At 27.0% G+C, this 15,186-nt stretch overlaps 2 protein-coding genes across 2 annotated transcripts; both read right to left on the reverse strand.

Annotated features, from left to right (window-relative positions):
* Nucleotides 1–1,114: 1,114 nt before the first annotated feature.
* On the reverse strand, nucleotides 1,115–1,928 carry TVAGG3_0732230 (uncharacterized protein; the record flags this gene model as incomplete). The annotated part of the gene is made up of 1 exon (XM_051244574.1): nucleotides 1,115–1,927. A coding segment is annotated over one exon (813 nt), but the record flags the coding sequence as incomplete, so codon positions are not given.
* A 3,189-nt stretch (nucleotides 1,929–5,117) lies between these two features.
* On the reverse strand, nucleotides 5,118–6,091 carry TVAGG3_0732240 (uncharacterized protein; the record flags this gene model as incomplete). The annotated part of the gene is made up of 1 exon (XM_051244575.1): nucleotides 5,118–6,089. A coding segment is annotated over one exon (972 nt), but the record flags the coding sequence as incomplete, so codon positions are not given.
* Nucleotides 6,092–15,186: the final 9,095 nt, after the last annotated feature.

Genomic DNA, 15,186 nt, shown 5'->3' on the forward strand with positions numbered 1-15,186 from the left:
AAGAAACATCAACTAATCCTTCATATCCTTCTTGAGAATTATTTATATAATTACATCGGTCAATTCTTCCTTGACAAGAAAACCCAGTAATAATACAGAAAGCTGCTTTTAAATTCATTTCAAAATTACAAAATGAAACATTTACTGTTGATTCAACATCATCATAACTAAAACCTGTACATCGTACTGAAATACAGTTAGAAACGTTTGTTTTTGAAAGTGATGTAAAACCTTGAGATTGGTAAATCATTAAATCTACTGAACTATTTCCTCCATTACAAATTGATCCTTGGAGGAGTGTACTGTTAATTTCGCCATATAAATAAGTAAATTGGCCAACTGATGGAGTTTGACTTTCAAATGAACAGAATTTATCAATAATAATGTTATTTTTACTATAACTTTGAATATATACTGTACCTGAACCTTTTGAAAAAACGTTTTCGCAAAGTAAAATCGAGTAATCTTTTGTATATTCGAATTTAACTGCTCTATCTTGAAGATTGGTAAACTTGCAGATGTATGCAAAGCATTTGTTAGATGCTGCTGTGACTTTTTCAACTTCACCGGTAAAAACTTCGGAAGGAGGACTAATTCCTTCATAATAAAGGTTCCAAACACTATCTTGATCAGCATCGCTATGGGAATACTTCTCGAATGCAATTAATTGCACTTAAACAATGAGTTTTTTGACTCATTGCAAAAGTAATAAAAAGGATGGGGGTAAAACTTTCAGTGAAATTCAATGATACATTCATCAAATATTTAATATTTATGTTTTAATTTTGTTAATTCACAAGTTTAGTTGTTCAGAATTATTCATTTTTTATAATGTCTGGGAAATCTATTGTACGTGTTACTTCTCATCGAGCTGATAATAACAAATTATATTATTGTATTCAATGTAATGATAATACATTTCTCTGGGTAACTCCAAACTCCATAAATGATGAAACAAATAAATTATTTGTAAGGTACTTTTATAACGACAGATCCTGTTGATGATGATTTATTTTTAACTCGAGAAGATAAAGATAATCCAAGCATTGTATTCAAAGAAAAATATAACTAGATGAATAATATAACAATTTATAAATATAAACAAATAAAACAATTAATCAATTCCTTTAAGGAACTTATTATTATAATTATAGGCTGATTTGGCATTATCTCTTTTGATTCTGGGAGTAGATTTATAATTATCATCATCTGAACTAGAATTATCAAGGAATTTTCGTTTAAAAGGCGAGGTTTTTGAATGGGTTTCTTTATTTGTTGTTGTTTTTGGAGTTGATTGTTGATAATTTTCTTTTTGTGAAATTTTTGTTGTTGATTTGCTAATTTTAGGTGTATTGTAATTATACTTCTTTGGTGTATTGAATTTGTCTTGTTTGAGTCCGGATTCATCATCACTTGATGAAGAGAATATAAATCTTGATCCGTTTTTAAGAGTTAAAGGGGATATTTTATCTGGGTCACTATCGAATATATGGTTGAACTCAAATAGATATGTTTCATTAGACAAAACTGACTCTGAAAGTCGAGATCGATAATTCATTGTCGAAATGACCTGATATTTATCTGGATCTGTTTCGTATCTGTTCAGTTTAGGATATTTACTAACACGAAAGCCACGATGATCGTCATCACTAGCATAAACTCCGTCTTTTGGAATTCCAAGAAACAAAACTTCTTCGTTGTTTTCTTCTTCATATGAATATTCATATTCAATATCAATATCAATTCCTGTGTTTAATTCTTGTTGTTCTTCAATAAATGCAGCATTTGGTTTTCTTTTGACTCTTTTTGAGCCTTTCTTAGGTTTTTCGTAAGGTTGACGAGGTTTGTAATAGTCATATTCTGGATAAAACTCGAAATTATCTTCTTTTTCTTCTTCTTCAAGATATGAATATGAATTTTTTGTATTTGTGGAAATTATTGATGTATTTATTTCGGATTTTTCTTCTGTAATGTCGTCAAGCTGTAATTGGTCTTGTGATGGAATTATTTCAGAAATTTTATTATTAATAGATTTTTTAATTGGTGATTCATTAAATAATTGATCTTCGGCTTCTTCTGATATACTTTCTAATATGAAATTTGAATTAGAATTGTTTCTTACAAAATTATTTTGAAAATGTAGGATTTCGTTAACACCGCTCGCATTTTTGTTCGCTATACTTATTTAAATTAAGCTACCTTAAACATACTTGTACCAAATATTAAAACTCTCTCAAATGTTAAATACAAAATTAATTAAATTATTAAGTTGAAAACTTTCACAATTTTCCACTTTAATATGCGTGCTTGACTAGGAACATCAATGGTAACATCTCGATATATTCATTTGTGGCAAATAAAAAGATTATGAAATTTATTATGAATATTACACAAAAAAAGGAGGTGATAGCAAGACAAAAATAGACATATTATCATGTTTGTCTAATTCATCTATGCATTGTATATAATCGAAATTTATTTTGTAACTCACGTATTTTCAAGCTACCTTAAATATCTTCCTAGTATAAAATCGTTTACAATTCATTTCCACTCAAATCTAGTTAAATTTATTATAATATTATTATCAATATAATTCCTTACTCATAAATCACTCATTATCTCACACATATGATATAAGCTCAGCTAGTATTATCTAAATTTTTCATTATTACTCCTTGAATAAATCTACATGTGGAACCCTGAGTTGAGTGACTTCTAAATATTCATGATTAAAAATGTGAACCAAATTGCAAATTTTTAATAAAACCAAGCAATCCATGATGCATACTGTTATAAATTTATGAGAAAGACATGCAGCATTATGAGAAAAGACTACGTTTTTTCTCTCAAAAAATTGAATTGCTATTCAACTGCGATTTTGAGATGACTATATTATAATAAATTTAACTAGATTTGAGTGGAAATGAATTTTAAACGATTTTATATTAGGAAATGGTGTCTATTTATGCCAAGGCATATAATAAATAATAATTTTGAGGATATATTAGCCATAAGACTTAAATAGCTTAGTGGAAAACTCAATAAAGATTAGGACAAGTATTATTCTCCAATATCGATGATTTCAAACTTGGAATTGGGCGAAATTATTTGATAAAAATTCCATTGGAAGGATTTGAAAAGTTTTAACTATAATGAATGTATAACTTATGTGATAAGAAATTGAAATGAATATGAGTTTAAAGGAATTAATTAAGAAAATTTATTAGAATATATACTGAATTAAAAGACATAACTTGCATAAAAATAAATGATTTAGCTAAAATATTTTAATAACCCTCGATCCCAAAAATTACAAAGCATTCCAAAGTTTCGAGATATTTAAATTTTAATAAAATTTTCGAAATTTAATTTTTTTCTAAAGTGTCAAATAACGTATTTTCTTTCAGAAATATTTTTCAAAAATTTCATGTTCACGTTTATAAGCAATATATACTGAGTAATATTTTTTGGCGATGTCAGATTTTTTTGAATGGTTTACGATTTTTAACATAGGTTTATTCCTAATATTACTAAATAAATATTTTATTTATTACAATTTTGGTCGCTCAAAAACCATAAAATTTTGAGAGTTGGAGTACTTCTAAAAAAACATGTAAAATAATATTGTTCGTATGTCAGGATGTGAAAAGTGCATACTTGTGTAATTGAAATTTTTATCGTTTAATCAATAAAACAAGTGAAATATCAAATTTACCAAAAAGAAAATTTATGGATTTAAAAGAAGAACAAATTTTATTTTCTTTCTTTGGAACAAATAATAATACTATTTCAAGATTTCCTTCACATGGACGTAATCCAATGAATGTTAAATTATTCTTAAATGATTCTGTTCCTCTCTCTGTTGTATCAACTGTTCTATCAGTTGATAAATCATCAATACTACATTGATGTATATAAATTTGTCCATAATATGCTTCAAATAAAACTCCTTTGTTATTCTGTTGATTGTTTTGGAAAGATGAATTGAAAATATCAAGTCTACTAAAAGAAACATCAACTAATCCTTCATATCCTTCTTGAGAATTATTTATATAATTACATCGGTCAATTCTTCCTTGACAAGAAAACCCAGTAATAATACAGAAAGCTGCTTTTAAATTCTCAAAATTACAAAATGAAACATTTACTGTTGATTCAACATCATCATAACTAAAACCTGTACATCGTACTGAAATACAGTTAGAAACGTTTGTTTTTGAAAGTGATGTAAAACCTTGAGATTGGTAAATCATTAAATCTACTGAACTATTTCCTCCATTACAAATTGATCCTTGGAGGAGTGTACTGTTAATTTCGCCATATAAATAAGTAAATTGGCCAACTGATGGAGTTTGACTTTCAAATGAACAGAATTTATCAATAATAATGTTATTTTTACTATAACTTTGAATATATACTGTACCTGAACCTTTTGAAAAAACGTTTTCGCAAAGTAAAATCGAGTAATCTTTTGTATATTCGAATTTAACTGCTCTATCTTGAAGATTGGTAAACTTGCAGATGTATGCAAAGCATTTGTTAGATGCTGCTGTGACTTTTTCAACTTCACCGGTAAAAACTTCGGAAGGAGGACTAATTCCTTCATAATAAAGGTTCCAAACACTATCTTGATCAGCATCGCTATGGGAATACTTCTCGAATGCAATTAATTGCACTTAAACAATGAGTTTTTTGACTCATTGCAAAAGTAATAAAAAGGATGGGGGTAAAACTTTCAGTGAAATTCAATGATACATTCATCAAATATTTAATATTTATGTTTTAATTTTGTTAATTCACAAGTTTAGTTGTTCAGAATTATTCATTTTTTATAATGTCTGGGAAATCTATTGTACGTGTTACTTCTCATCGAGCTGATAATAACAAATTATATTATTGTATTCAATGTAATGATAATACATTTCTCTGGGTAACTCCAAACTCCATAAATGATGAAACAAATAAATTATTTGTAAGGTACTTTTATAACGACAGATCCTGTTGATGATGATTTATTTTTAACTCGAGAAGATAAAGATAATCCAAGCATTGTATTCAAAGAAAAATATAACTAGATGAATAATATAACAATTTATAAATATAAACAAATAAAACAATTAATCAATTCCTTTAAGGAACTTATTATTATAATTATAGGCTGATTTGGCATTATCTCTTTTGATTCTGGGAGTAGATTTATAATTATCATCATCTGAACTAGAATTATCAAGGAATTTTCGTTTAAAAGGCGAGGTTTTTGAATGGGTTTCTTTATTTGTTGTTGTTTTTGGAGTTGATTGTTGATAATTTTCTTTTTGTGAAATTTTTGTTGTTGATTTGCTAATTTTAGGTGTATTGTAATTATACTTCTTTGGTGTATTGAATTTGTCTTGTTTGAGTCCGGATTCATCATCACTTGATGAAGAGAATATAAATCTTGATCCGTTTTTAAGAGTTAAAGGGGATATTTTATCTGGGTCACTATCGAATATATGGTTGAACTCAAATAGATATGTTTCATTAGACAAAACTGACTCTGAAAGTCGAGATCGATAATTCATTGTCGAAATGACCTGATATTTATCTGGATCTGTTTCGTATCTGTTCAGTTTAGGATATTTACTAACACGAAAGCCACGATGATCGTCATCACTAGCATAAACTCCGTCTTTTGGAATTCCAAGAAACAAAACTTCTTCGTTGTTTTCTTCTTCATATGAATATTCATATTCAATATCAATATCAATTCCTGTGTTTAATTCTTGTTGTTCTTCAATAAATGCAGCATTTGGTTTTCTTTTGACTCTTTTTGAGCCTTTCTTAGGTTTTTCGTAAGGTTGACGAGGTTTGTAATAGTCATATTCTGGATAAAACTCGAAATTATCTTCTTTTTCTTCTTCTTCAAGATATGAATATGAATTTTTTGTATTTGTGGAAATTATTGATGTATTTATTTCGGATTTTTCTTCTGTAATGTCGTCAAGCTGTAATTGGTCTTGTGATGGAATTATTTCAGAAATTTTATTATTAATAGATTTTTTAATTGGTGATTCATTAAATAATTGATCTTCGGCTTCTTCTGATATACTTTCTAATATGAAATTTGAATTAGAATTGTTTCTTACAAAATTATTTTGAAAATGTAGGATTTCGTTAACACCGCTCGCATTTTTGTTCGCTATACTTATTTAAATTAAGCTACCTTAAACATACTTGTACCAAATATTAAAACTCTCTCAAATGTTAAATACAAAATTAATTAAATTATTAAGTTGAAAACTTTCACAATTTTCCACTTTAATATGCGTGCTTGACTAGGAACATCAATGGTAACATCTCGATATATTCATTTGTGGCAAATAAAAAGATTATGAAATTTATTATGAATATTACACAAAAAAAGGAGGTGATAGCAAGACAAAAATAGACATATTATCATGTTTGTCTAATTCATCTATGCATTGTATATAATCGAAATTTATTTTGTAACTCACGTATTTTCAAGCTACCTTAAATATCTTCCTAGTATAAAATCGTTTACAATTCATTTCCACTCAAATCTAGTTAAATTTATTATAATATTATTATCAATATAATTCCTTACTCATAAATCACTCATTATCTCACACATATGATATAAGCTCAGCTAGTATTATCTAAATTTTTCATTATTACTCCTTGAATAAATCTACATGTGGAACCCTGAGTTGAGTGACTTCTAAATATTCATGATTAAAAATGTGAACCAAATTGCAAATTTTTAATAAAACCAAGCAATCCATGATGCATACTGTTATAAATTTATGAGAAAGACATGCAGCATTATGAGAAAAGACTACGTTTTTTCTCTCAAAAAATTGAATTGCTATTCAACTGCGATTTTGAGATGACTATATTATAATAAATTTAACTAGATTTGAGTGGAAATGAATTTTAAACGATTTTATATTAGGAAATGGTGTCTATTTATGCCAAGGCATATAATAAATAATAATTTTGAGGATATATTAGCCATAAGACTTAAATAGCTTAGTGGAAAACTCAATAAAGATTAGGACAAGTATTATTCTCCAATATCGATGATTTCAAACTTGGAATTGGGCGAAATTATTTGATAAAAATTCCATTGGAAGGATTTGAAAAGTTTTAACTATAATGAATGTATAACTTATGTGATAAGAAATTGAAATGAATATGAGTTTAAAGGAATTAATTAAGAAAATTTATTAGAATATATACTGAATTAAAAGACATAACTTGCATAAAAATAAATGATTTAGCTAAAATATTTTAATAACCCTCGATCCCAAAAATTACAAAGCATTCCAAAGTTTCGAGATATTTAAATTTTAATAAAATTTTCGAAATTTAATTTTTTTCTAAAGTGTCAAATAACGTATTTTCTTTCAGAAATATTTTTCAAAAATTTCATGTTCACGTTTATAAGCAATATATACTGAGTAATATTTTTTGGCGATGTCAGATTTTTTTGAATGGTTTACGATTTTTAACATAGGTTTATTCCTAATATTACTAAATAAATATTTTATTTATTACAATTTTGGTCGCTCAAAAACCATAAAATTTTGAGAGTTGGAGTACTTCTAAAAAAACATGTAAAATAATATTGTTCGTATGTCAGGATGTGAAAAGTGCATACTTGTGTAATTGAAATTTTTATCGTTTAATCAATAAAACAAGTGAAATATCAAATTTACCAAAAAGAAAATTTATGGATTTAAAAGAAGAACAAATTTTATTTTCTTTCTTTGGAACAAATAATAATACTATTTCAAGATTTCCTTCACATGGACGTAATCCAATGAATGTTAAATTATTCTTAAATGATTCTGTTCCTCTCTCTGTTGTATCAACTGTTCTATCAGTTGATAAATCATCAATACTACATTGATGTATATAAATTTGTCCATAATATGCTTCAAATAAAACTCCTTTGTTATTCTGTTGATTGTTTTGGAAAGATGAATTGAAAATATCAAGTCTACTAAAAGAAACATCAACTAATCCTTCATATCCTTCTTGAGAATTATTTATATAATTACATCGGTCAATTCTTCCTTGACAAGAAAACCCAGTAATAATACAGAAAGCTGCTTTTAAATTCTCAAAATTACAAAATGAAACATTTACTGTTGATTCAACATCATCATAACTAAAACCTGTACATCGTACTGAAATACAGTTAGAAACGTTTGTTTTTGAAAGTGATGTAAAACCTTGAGATTGGTAAATCATTAAATCTACTGAACTATTTCCTCCATTACAAATTGATCCTTGGAGGAGTGTACTGTTAATTTCGCCATATAAATAAGTAAATTGGCCAACTGATGGAGTTTGACTTTCAAATGAACAGAATTTATCAATAATAATGTTATTTTTACTATAACTTTGAATATATACTGTACCTGAACCTTTTGAAAAAACGTTTTCGCAAAGTAAAATCGAGTAATCTTTTGTATATTCGAATTTAACTGCTCTATCTTGAAGATTGGTAAACTTGCAGATGTATGCAAAGCATTTGTTAGATGCTGCTGTGACTTTTTCAACTTCACCGGTAAAAACTTCGGAAGGAGGACTAATTCCTTCATAATAAAGGTTCCAAACACTATCTTGATCAGCATCGCTATGGGAATACTTCTCGAATGCAATTAATTGCACTTAAACAATGAGTTTTTTGACTCATTGCAAAAGTAATAAAAAGGATGGGGGTAAAACTTTCAGTGAAATTCAATGATACATTCATCAAATATTTAATATTTATGTTTTAATTTTGTTAATTCACAAGTTTAGTTGTTCAGAATTATTCATTTTTTATAATGTCTGGGAAATCTATTGTACGTGTTACTTCTCATCGAGCTGATAATAACAAATTATATTATTGTATTCAATGTAATGATAATACATTTCTCTGGGTAACTCCAAACTCCATAAATGATGAAACAAATAAATTATTTGTAAGGTACTTTTATAACGACAGATCCTGTTGATGATGATTTATTTTTAACTCGAGAAGATAAAGATAATCCAAGCATTGTATTCAAAGAAAAATATAACTAGATGAATAATATAACAATTTATAAATATAAACAAATAAAACAATTAATCAATTCCTTTAAGGAACTTATTATTATAATTATAGGCTGATTTGGCATTATCTCTTTTGATTCTGGGAGTAGATTTATAATTATCATCATCTGAACTAGAATTATCAAGGAATTTTCGTTTAAAAGGCGAGGTTTTTGAATGGGTTTCTTTATTTGTTGTTGTTTTTGGAGTTGATTGTTGATAATTTTCTTTTTGTGAAATTTTTGTTGTTGATTTGCTAATTTTAGGTGTATTGTAATTATACTTCTTTGGTGTATTGAATTTGTCTTGTTTGAGTCCGGATTCATCATCACTTGATGAAGAGAATATAAATCTTGATCCGTTTTTAAGAGTTAAAGGGGATATTTTATCTGGGTCACTATCGAATATATGGTTGAACTCAAATAGATATGTTTCATTAGACAAAACTGACTCTGAAAGTCGAGATCGATAATTCATTGTCGAAATGACCTGATATTTATCTGGATCTGTTTCGTATCTGTTCAGTTTAGGATATTTACTAACACGAAAGCCACGATGATCGTCATCACTAGCATAAACTCCGTCTTTTGGAATTCCAAGAAACAAAACTTCTTCGTTGTTTTCTTCTTCATATGAATATTCATATTCAATATCAATATCAATTCCTGTGTTTAATTCTTGTTGTTCTTCAATAAATGCAGCATTTGGTTTTCTTTTGACTCTTTTTGAGCCTTTCTTAGGTTTTTCGTAAGGTTGACGAGGTTTGTAATAGTCATATTCTGGATAAAACTCGAAATTATCTTCTTTTTCTTCTTCTTCAAGATATGAATATGAATTTTTTGTATTTGTGGAAATTATTGATGTATTTATTTCGGATTTTTCTTCTGTAATGTCGTCAAGCTGTAATTGGTCTTGTGATGGAATTATTTCAGAAATTTTATTATTAATAGATTTTTTAATTGGTGATTCATTAAATAATTGATCTTCGGCTTCTTCTGATATACTTTCTAATATGAAATTTGAATTAGAATTGTTTCTTACAAAATTATTTTGAAAATGTAGGATTTCGTTAACACCGCTCGCATTTTTGTTCGCTATACTTATTTAAATTAAGCTACCTTAAACATACTTGTACCAAATATTAAAACTCTCTCAAATGTTAAATACAAAATTAATTAAATTATTAAGTTGAAAACTTTCACAATTTTCCACTTTAATATGCGTGCTTGACTAGGAACATCAATGGTAACATCTCGATATATTCATTTGTGGCAAATAAAAAGATTATGAAATTTATTATGAATATTACACAAAAAAAGGAGGTGATAGCAAGACAAAAATAGACATATTATCATGTTTGTCTAATTCATCTATGCATTGTATATAATCGAAATTTATTTTGTAACTCACGTATTTTCAAGCTACCTTAAATATCTTCCTAGTATAAAATCGTTTACAATTCATTTCCACTCAAATCTAGTTAAATTTATTATAATATTATTATCAATATAATTCCTTACTCATAAATCACTCATTATCTCACACATATGATATAAGCTCAGCTAGTATTATCTAAATTTTTCATTATTACTCCTTGAATAAATCTACATGTGGAACCCTGAGTTGAGTGACTTCTAAATATTCATGATTAAAAATGTGAACCAAATTGCAAATTTTTAATAAAACCAAGCAATCCATGATGCATACTGTTATAAATTTATGAGAAAGACATGCAGCATTATGAGAAAAGACTACGTTTTTTCTCTCAAAAAATTGAATTGCTATTCAACTGCGATTTTGAGATGACTATATTATAATAAATTTAACTAGATTTGAGTGGAAATGAATTTTAAACGATTTTATATTAGGAAATGGTGTCTATTTATGCCAAGGCATATAATAAATAATAATTTTGAGGATATATTAGCCATAAGACTTAAATAGCTTAGTGGAAAACTCAATAAAGATTAGGACAAGTATTATTCTCCAATATCGATGATTTCAAACTTGGAATTGGGCGAAATTATTTGATAAAAATTCCATTGGAAGGATTTGAAAAGTTTTAACTATAATGAATGTATAACTTATGTGATAAGAAATTGAAATGAATATGAGTTTAAAGGAATTAATTAAGAAAATTTATTAGAATATATACTGAATTAAAAGACATAACTTGCATAAAAATAAATGATTTAGCTAAAATATTTTAATAACCCTCGATCCCAAAAATTACAAAGCATTCCAAAGTTTCGAGATATTTAAATTTTAATAAAATTTTCGAAATTTAATTTTTTTCTAAAGTGTCAAATAACGTATTTTCTTTCAGAAATATTTTTCAAAAATTTCATGTTCACGTTTATAAGCAATATATACTGAGTAATATTTTTTGGCGATGTCAGATTTTTTTGAATGGTTTACGATTTTTAACATAGGTTTATTCCTAATATTACTAAATAAATATTTTATTTATTACAATTTTGGTCGCTCAAAAACCATAAAATTTTGAGAGTTGGAGTACTTCTAAAAAAACATGTAAAATAATATTGTTCGTATGTCAGGATGTGAAAAGTGCATACTTGTGTAATTGAAATTTTTATCGTTTAATCAATAAAACAAGTGAAATATCAAATTTACCAAAAAGAAAATTTATGGATTTAAAAGAAGAACAAATTTTATTTTCTTTCTTTGGAACAAATAATAATACTATTTCAAGATTTCCTTCACATGGACGTAATCCAATGAATGTTAAATTATTCTTAAATGATTCTGTTCCTCTCTCTGTTGTATCAACTGTTCTATCAGTTGATAAATCATCAATACTACATTGATGTATATAAATTTGTCCATAATATGCTTCAAATAAAACTCCTTTGTTATTCTGTTGATTGTTTTGGAAAGATGAATTGAAAATATCAAGTCTACTAAAAGAAACATCAACTAATCCTTCATATCCTTCTTGAGAATTATTTATATAATTACATCGGTCAATTCTTCCTTGACAAGAAAACCCAGTAATAATACAGAAAGCTGCTTTTAAATTCTCAAAATTACAAAATGAAACATTTACTGTTGATTCAACATCATCATAACTAAAACCTGTACATCGTACTGAAATACAGTTAGAAACGTTTGTTTTTGAAAGTGATGTAAAACCTTGAGATTGGTAAATCATTAAATCTACTGAACTATTTCCTCCATTACAAATTGATCCTTGGAGGAGTGTACTGTTAATTTCGCCATATAAATAAGTAAATTGGCCAACTGATGGAGTTTGACTTTCAAATGAACAGAATTTATCAATAATAATGTTATTTTTACTATAACTTTGAATATATACTGTACCTGAACCTTTTGAAAAAACGTTTTCGCAAAGTAAAATCGAGTAATCTTTTGTATATTCGAATTTAACTGCTCTATCTTGAAGATTGGTAAACTTGCAGATGTATGCAAAGCATTTGTTAGATGCTGCTGTGACTTTTTCAACTTCACCGGTAAAAACTTCGGAAGGAGGACTAATTCCTTCATAATAAAGGTTCCAAACACTATCTTGATCAGCATCGCTATGGGAATACTTCTCGAATGCAATTAATTGCACTTAAACAATGAGTTTTTTGACTCATTGCAAAAGTAATAAAAAGGATGGGGGTAAAACTTTCAGTGAAATTCAATGATACATTCATCAAATATTTAATATTTATGTTTTAATTTTGTTAATTCACAAGTTTAGTTGTTCAGAATTATTCATTTTTTATAATGTCTGGGAAATCTATTGTACGTGTTACTTCTCATCGAGCTGATAATAACAAATTATATTATTGTATTCAATGTAATGATAATACATTTCTCTGGGTAACTCCAAACTCCATAAATGATGAAACAAATAAATTATTTGTAAGGTACTTTTATAACGACAGATCCTGTTGATGATGATTTATTTTTAACTCGAGAAGATAAAGATAATCCAAGCATTGTATTCAAAGAAAAATATAACTAGATGAATAATATAACAATTTATAAATATAAACAAATAAAACAATTAATCAATTCCTTTAAGGAACTTATTATTATAATTATAGGCTGATTTGGCATTATCTCTTTTGATTCTGGGAGTAGATTTATAATTATCATCATCTGAACTAGAATTATCAAGGAATTTTCGTTTAAAAGGCGAGGTTTTTGAATGGGTTTCTTTATTTGTTGTTGTTTTTGGAGTTGATTGTTGATAATTTTCTTTTTGTGAAATTTTTGTTGTTGATTTGCTAATTTTAGGTGTATTGTAATTATACTTCTTTGGTGTATTGAATTTGTCTTGTTTGAGTCCGGATTCATCATCACTTGATGAAGAGAATATAAATCTTGATCCGTTTTTAAGAGTTAAAGGGATATTTTATCTGGGTCACTATCGAATATATGGTTGAACTCAAATAGATATGTTTCATTAGACAAAACTGACTCTGAAAGTCGAGATCGATAATTCATTGTCGAAATGACCTGATATTTATCTGGATCTGTTTCGTATCTGTTCAGTTTAGGATATTTACTAACACGAAAGCCACGATGATCGTCATCACTAGCATAAACTCCGTCTTTTGGAATTCCAAGAAACAAAACTTCTTCGTTGTTTTCTTCTTCATATGAATATTCATATTCAATATCAATATCAATTCCTGTGTTTAATTCTTGTTGTTCTTCAATAAATGCAGCATTTGGTTTTCTTTTGACTCTTTTTGAGCCTTTCTTAGGTTTTTCGTAAGGTTGACGAGGTTTGTAATAGTCATATTCTGGATAAAACTCGAAATTATCTTCTTTTTCTTCTTCTTCAAGATATGAATATGAATTTTTTGTATTTGTGGAAATTATTGATGTATTTATTTCGGATTTTTCTTCTGTAATGTCGTCAAGCTGTAATTGGTCTTGTGATGGAATTATTTCAGAAATTTTATTATTAATAGATTTTTTAATTGGTGATTCATTAAATAATTGATCTTCGGCTTCTTCTGATATACTTTCTAATATGAAATTTGAATTAGAATTGTTTCTTACAAAATTATTTTGAAAATGTAGGATTTCGTTAACACCGCTCGCATTTTTGTTCGCTATACTTATTTAAATTAAGCTACCTTAAACATACTTGTACCAAATATTAAAACTCTCTCAAATGTTAAATACAAAATTAATTAAATTATTAAGTTGAAAACTTTCACAATTTTCCACTTTAATATGCGTGCTTGACTAGGAACATCAATGGTAACATCTCGATATATTCATTTGTGGCAAATAAAAAGATTATGAAATTTATTATGAATATTACACAAAAAAAGGAGGTGATAGCAAGACAAAAATAGACATATTATCATGTTTGTCTAATTCATCTATGCATTGTATATAATCGAAATTTATTTTGTAACTCACGTATTTTCAAGCTACCTTAAATATCTTCCTAGTATAAAATCGTTTACAATTCATTTCCACTCAAATCTAGTTAAATTTATTATAATATTATTATCAATATAATTCCTTACTCATAAATCACTCATTATCTCACACATATGATATAAGCTCAGCTAGTATTATCTAAATTTTTCATTATTACTCCTTGAAAAATCTACATGTGGAACCCTGAGTTGAGTGACTTCTAAATATTCATGATTAAAAATGTGAACCAAATTGCAAATTTTTAATAAAACCAAGCAATCCATGATGCATACTGTTATAAATTTATGAGAAAGACATGCAGCATTATGAGAAAAGACTACGTTTTTTCTCTCAAAAAATTGAATTGCTATTCAACTGCGATTTTGAGATGACTATATTATAATAAATTTAACTAGATTTGAGTGGAAATGAATTTTAAACGATTTTATATTAGGAAATGGTGTCTATTTATGCCAAGGCATATAATAAATAATAATTTTGAGGATATATTAGCCATAAGACTTAAATAGCTTAGTGGAAAACTCAATAAAGATTAGGACAAGTATTATTCTCCAATATCGATGATTTCAAACTTGGAATTGGGCGAAATTATTTGATAAAAATTCCATTGGAAGGATTTGAAAAGTTTTAACTATAATGAATGTATAACTTATGTGATAAGAA

This window comes from Trichomonas vaginalis, chromosome III (assembly GCF_026262505.1).
Source record: "Trichomonas vaginalis G3 chromosome III, whole genome shotgun sequence".
Classification (NCBI taxonomy): Eukaryota; Parabasalia; order Trichomonadida; family Trichomonadidae; genus Trichomonas; species Trichomonas vaginalis.